Source organism: Oryx dammah, unplaced genomic scaffold, assembly GCF_014754425.2.
Source record: "Oryx dammah isolate SB20612 unplaced genomic scaffold, SCBI_Odam_1.1 HiC_scaffold_28, whole genome shotgun sequence".
Taxonomy (NCBI): Eukaryota; Metazoa; Chordata; class Mammalia; order Artiodactyla; family Bovidae; genus Oryx; species Oryx dammah.
In genome coordinates this window covers 105,727,610-105,733,501 of record NW_024070212.1, presented here as the reverse complement: position 1 = coordinate 105,733,501, position 5,892 = coordinate 105,727,610, and the positions used below count along the sequence as shown (strand labels likewise).

Below are 5,892 nucleotides of genomic sequence, written 5' to 3'. Positions count from 1 at the left end.
GCGTTACCTGTCGCTGTGGGGAGGCCGCTGCCGGGATCCGGCCCCGAACAGCCCGGGGGGGGGCAGGGGCGGGGGTCGTCGAGGGGTTGGGGGCAGGGAGCAGGCGGCGGGCAGGATGCCCGGAGTGAGTTGGCGCGTTCCGGATCTTCGCTCCTCTCTCTCGGGGCTCGGGCGACGCAGCCTGTCGGCCGTCTTCGCCGCTCGCAGGAGAGGGTGGTCCGGGTGTTTGGTTTTATTCGAAAGTTTGTGGGCTTTTTGTAAAATCCAAAGCAACCGAACAAAAAAGAGTTCAGGCCGCGCGGCGCCTCGCCGCGCACCGGCGGGGGGCCCGGCCCTCGGGGTCACTGCACGGAGCCCGGCAGTGTGTGGTGGTGGTGGTGGTGCAGAGCGGCCGGCGGGGGCGGCGGGGGCGCCGAGGGCGGCGACGCGCTGCCCCCGCCGGGCCCCAGCTCGCCGGGGGCGTAAACGTCGTCCATGGGCGGGTGGCCGGCGCCGGCAGCTGGGGTCATGCGCTTCTCCTTCTGCCGCCGGTTGCAGAACCAGACCCGCACCACCTCTTTCTCCAGCTGCAGGCTGTCGGCCAAGCCTGTGATCTCGTGCGCCGAGGGCTTGGGGCACTTGAGAAAGTGGCTCTCGAGCGCGCCTTTGACCCCCACCTCGATGGACGTGCGCTTCTTGCGCTTGCGGCCCTGCGCCGCGATCTTGTCCAGGTTGGTGGGGCTGCCGCTGGACGAGTCGGTCTCCTCCAGCCACTTGTTGAGCAGCGGCTTGAGCTTGCACATGTTCTTGAAGCTCAGCTGCAGGGCCTCGAAGCGGCAGATGGTGGTCTGCGAGAACACGTTACCGTACAGCGTGCCCAGCGCCAGCCCCACGTCGGCCTGCGTGAAGCCCAGCTTGATGCGCCGCTGCTTGAACTGCTTGGCGAACTGCTCCAGGTCGTCCGAGCTGGGCGCGTCCTCGTCCGAGTGCTCGCCCACCGACGAGCCACCGCCGCCCGCCCCCGGGTGCAGGTGCGCCGCCGCCGCGTGCAGGCCGCCAGCGTGTGCATGTCCGTGTGCGTGTCCGTGTGCGCCCAGGTGCGGCGGAGGCGACGGCTCCAGCTGCGCCTCGTGGCCGTCCTCGTGCAGCGCGTGGTGCAGGCCCGGCCCCGCACCGCCACCGCCCGCCGCCAGCATCCCGGCCAGGCCGCCGCCGCCGCCCCCGGGGTAGGCCGCCTGCGCGTACAGCCCCAGCGGTTGGGGCTGGTGGCCCCCGCCGGCCCCTGGCGACGGAGACATGGCGGGGCCCAAGTGATGTGCCGTACCGCCCTGCGCCCATGCCGCGCCCGCGTGGGCCGCCCCCTGGTGCACCAGGCGCGCGTGGAAACCGCCGCCTCCGCCACCGTCGTCGGCTCGGCCGGTGCCGCCGCCTCCCGCCTTGCCGTGTTCCAGGTGCGGGCCGCCGGCCCAGTCGCCGCCGCCGCCTCCTCCCGTGGGTAACCACTGGGGGTGCGCTAGGCCCACTGGGTGGCCCGCGCCCGCGCCCAGCCACTCGTGGTGCATCAGCTTCTGCACTTCGCGGTACGCGGCCCCCGCGTGCAACCGCTCGGCGGCCGCGGCCGCTGCCGCTGCTGCCGCGGCATCCGGGTGCATAAGCGGTCCTGTGCCCCCGGCTCCGCCGCCGGGGCCCCGCGGCAAGTACTGCGCGGTGGTGGCCATGCCGCCCCGCGCCCCGCGCCGCGCCGCGCCGCCGCTCCTCTCCGTCTGCGGGCCCCGCCGCCGCGCTCCGCCGGCTTAAAGCCGGGACCCGCTCGGCGCTCCAGAGCCCCACCCCACCCGCCTCCCATTGGCTGCTCGCGGAGCCGCCTCCCGCCCCCCCGCGGCCCCGGCCCCCGCCCCCCGCGCCCGCCTGCCTCCCGGCCGGGCCGCCCAGAGCTCGCCATTGGGCCTCACTCCCGGGGTCCCGCGCGCCGGCCATGCTGATTGGCCGCTGGGGCTTCATTCACAGGCCCCCTACCGTCCGCGTACACATTCACGCCCCGGGGGCGCGGCCGCCACGTGGGGAGTGGCGCGGGGGTGGTACTGGGACCGCACCCCTTCTCGTCCTGGCTGCATGGGCCCCGCTTTCCCCCGTCTCTGGAGATTCCGAGCCCGGCGGGTCCCACGCTCCACGCGAGCAGAATTCCCGCAGGTCTCCCGCCCGGGTGGCCAGAGGCGGTGGCGGGGATGGCTGGCTCCGGGAGGCGCTCGGGCTCTGAGAAGCGGCTTAGCCCCGCGCTCCTCCCTTCGCAGTGCCGCCGCCGGCGGGCCAGGATTCCCGCGGGTCTCGGCGGCCGCGAGCTGCAGGAGGCGCGGGTCCCCGGCTCGGGTGCGGCGCGGTTGCTCACCTTGCCCGCCTCGCCTCCCACGGCTTCCAGCGGGTGCGGAGCTCTCCTCTGCGCGCCTCCCCGGCCCGTCTCGGTTTTCCTTCTTCGTCCTCTAGACCACCCAGTGCAACTCCGTCGACCTCCGCGGCCCTGAGAGAGCATCCGGCTTGGGCAGGGGCGTACCGGCCCGACTTCACGCCTCTCATGGGCTCTTCTCCAGGGTACCGTGGCCCAGGTGAGTACCGCCCGGGTGGATCCGCGCCGAAACGGTCGGCGGCAGCGATGCTGTGGGGGCGACCGGAGTTCCTGTAACCAGGCCGATTCCGAGGTTCCTGAGTGAGAGGACCTCGAGGTGGAGCCTGGCTCCGGGGAAACGCCGCTGACAGGGCTGGTGGACAAACAGGGCCCACGGATATCTGACCCACGCCACTGCCGCCTTCTCGCTCTTTCTCCTTCCTGCCTGCATGGCTCATTGGCCTGGGTCATGGCGGGGTTACGCCCCGGGGGAAACTTGCTCTAGGTGAGGAGCCGCGTGGACTTGGGGAAGGGCACTGGCGCCTCAGAAATCTGGAGTGCAGGCCGGGAGCTGTCCAGCTTCGCAGGGAACCCTGGGCTGGAGTTTAACCCACTTGCCCGGGACTGCTGAAAAGGACACTGGGATTGAAGAGGCCTTCCTTGTTGGCAAGGCTGGGGTATCTCCTCATCCCCCAGGTCTTTGAGGGCTCCCTGAAGGATCTTTAGCGGACTTAGGCCTCAGCATCGGCTCTTTCGTGACACGCTGGCTGGGGGTTGTGTGGAATGAGCTGAGCCTCCACTCTTCCCATGCTGAGGCTTGTCTCACAGGGAGTCTTCCAGCTGCCAGTTCACCTCTATTCTGTCACTGACCTTGCCTCCAGTGGATTCATAGATTCCAGGGCCCCAGGGCTCCAGACTGCAGGACCAAGCTGAGGGCCCAGCTAGGGCCCTACTGGCAGGTCAGGACAGTGGAATAAAGCTTCAGTGTGTGAAGGATGATGGGGGCTCAGGTGGCAGCTGCAGTGGGGGTGACTGGGACAGAGTCAACAGTGACAGGGCACAGATGTGCTCATCCAGGCCTGGAATGCCCCAGGACTAGCCTCTGGCTAGCCCGCAAGAGAGAGTGGCCTTTGGCCACTGTCCTGAGCAAGCTGCTTAGGTCCCATCTCCATTGCAAGAGCTGTGATAGAGCTGAGTGTCTGAACCTAGCTAAAAATGCTGGGCTGTCCTGGACTCTGGCCAAGGAAGTTGTCACCTTGCAGCATCCCAGGACTTCCTGACCTCTCTCCCAGGCCCAGGAGTTAGGACCACACCTGGGAATTCTGTAGTGAAGTCCCCTTACACTCCAGTGCTAACCAGGACGGTGTGACATTGAAGCTTAGGCTTCCAGCCTGGAACCGCCACTGTCTTCCTGGGCAAGAATAACTTGCTGGTTTGTTCTTTTACCTGTAAATTGGGAATAACAGTACCATAGGCAGCCCACCTGTCTCACTAGGGTAAGTCATAGAGTGGTACAAGACAGTAGGAGGGAATAGGACTCAGAAAAGACTTCTACTTCTTTCTGTTGTTAGCACCCAGTGAATGAAGAGGTTACTCCCCCTCTCTAACTAAGTCGCAGTTCCCTCATCTGCAGAGTGGGGATGTGGAGGTTTGGATCAGATGACCTCTTTGGTAACCTCCCTTCCAGCTCTAATGGTCTGAGTCTATGAACCTGTCTCAGTTTCTGTTGGAGGAAGGGAAATATCTGGACAGTGGACAAGATGTTGTTTGGAATGGTCACCATGAGCAATGGTTGTTTTAACAAATAAATGCTTTTCATTCATGATGTTACCTGCTACTCTCAGCCCCAGGAGAGAGCACTAGAATTGTTCTCCCATTGCACAGATGAAGGAACTGAGGCCTGTTCAAGGGCTCAGAACAAGCCTCACCCTGGGGAGAATATTGGGGAAGTCCCACTCCCCATGGCTCCCCATCGTTCTCGGCAGGCTGTGGAAGGGGAGGTTTCCTGTGGAGGCAGCGACTTTGGCCTTCACAGCAGAGAAAGCTTACTGCCCTACCTCTGGCCACCTGGTGCTCCTGAAGGCAAATTCCCAAGTCTGTGCTGAATTGAGGGGTGGCTGCAGCAAAACCAGACTCCTAAGCAAGTTACCAGCTTGTCGGCTAGCAGCAAATCTAGTCGCAATCCCATTAATTCTTTTAACGGCCCTGCTCTTTGCTTTGCCTGTTGGAGCCTCAGTTTCTTCATATAAAAACAAGGACAGAAATGCCTACTTCTCAGGTTTGTTTTGGAGCTACAAGGATGAAACAAAGCATGTAATTTAGATGCCCTCTTAGTATGAGATGTTGCCTGGGTTGAACAGCAGTGTGAACTAGGAAAGGATAACATTTCTTTCTCTGCTTTCAAAGTTTTAGATCCTCCACAATGATATGGATTTGGTCTTGAGTGACAATTTTCTTGTATTTGAGAGTTAAGTTTTTCCTAGGAAGTCTCAGTATTCCGTTTGCTCTTTTTTTTATTTTAAAGATATTTTTTGATGTGGACCACTTTTAACGTCTTTATTGAATTTGTTACAATGTTGTTTCTGTTTCCTGTTTTTTTTTTTTGCCTCGAGGCATGTGTGATCTTAGCTCCCTAACCAGGGATCAAGCCTGTACCCCCCATATTAGAAGGTGAAGTGTTAACTGCTGGATTGACAGGGAAGTCCCATCCCCTTTGCTCTTGCTCTTCGAGATTCTGTGCAGGACACTGAGGGTGAAGACATGGCTAGTGGCAGAGATACCCACTACAGAGCATCCCCTCTCTCTAGGAGATCCCCTCTCTATCTCTCTAGGAGAGCTCCTAGAGCTCTCTAGGAGCCCTGCCCTCGTAGACCACAGGGAAAACCTGGAAGACAGAAGTCAGACACCCCCCTGACCCATGCAGACACAGAGTGGTTTAGGCATGTGAACGGATGTGCATTCACACACAGACACAATTACACATAACATGCAGATACACACAGGAAATTTAGCCTGAGGACAGACATACAGATTCATAATAGGAACACATGGACTCACATCACTGAGTTGGATATTCAAACCAACACACAATGATAAATACAGACATGTGTCTCAACATTTGCAGAGTCCACACCAAGGCTGAAATCGGCTCAAGCAGGCATTCCTTCAGCCTACTAGACCCAGACCTATAGGAGACCTACAGGCCCCTGGGGTGACAAGGCTGTCAGCTGGCATGCCGGTTCACACAAATGGGCACACCCTCTTGTGTTCACAAACATGAGCATGCACTCTCCCACCCCATGCACAGATACAGAGAGGCCCACCCCATGCATCACATAGACACCTACACCCTGTAGGAACTAACCCATCTACACAAGGGATCAGAAAGCCCAGGATGGGGCCGTGCCCAGCCCAGAGCTTAGTCCATGCAATTCAGCGGCCCCATTCATTTGAAGGAAGCAGGAAAGCCCTTTCTTTTCATATGTTTTTTTTTTTTCCCCCCACTCTCCTTGTGGAGGGCAGCTCCCAGCCAG

At 61.4% G+C, this 5,892-nt stretch overlaps 1 protein-coding gene across 1 annotated transcript; it reads right to left on the bottom strand.

Moving 5' to 3' along the window:
• Window positions 1–341: 341 nt before the first annotated feature.
• Window positions 342–1,697, bottom strand: POU3F1 (POU class 3 homeobox 1). Its single transcript, XM_040231657.1, has one exon. It carries the CDS (start codon window positions 1,695–1,697, stop codon window positions 342–344), a length of 1,356 nt encoding a protein of 451 aa, XP_040087591.1.
• Between the last annotated feature and the right edge of the window lie 4,195 nt (window positions 1,698–5,892).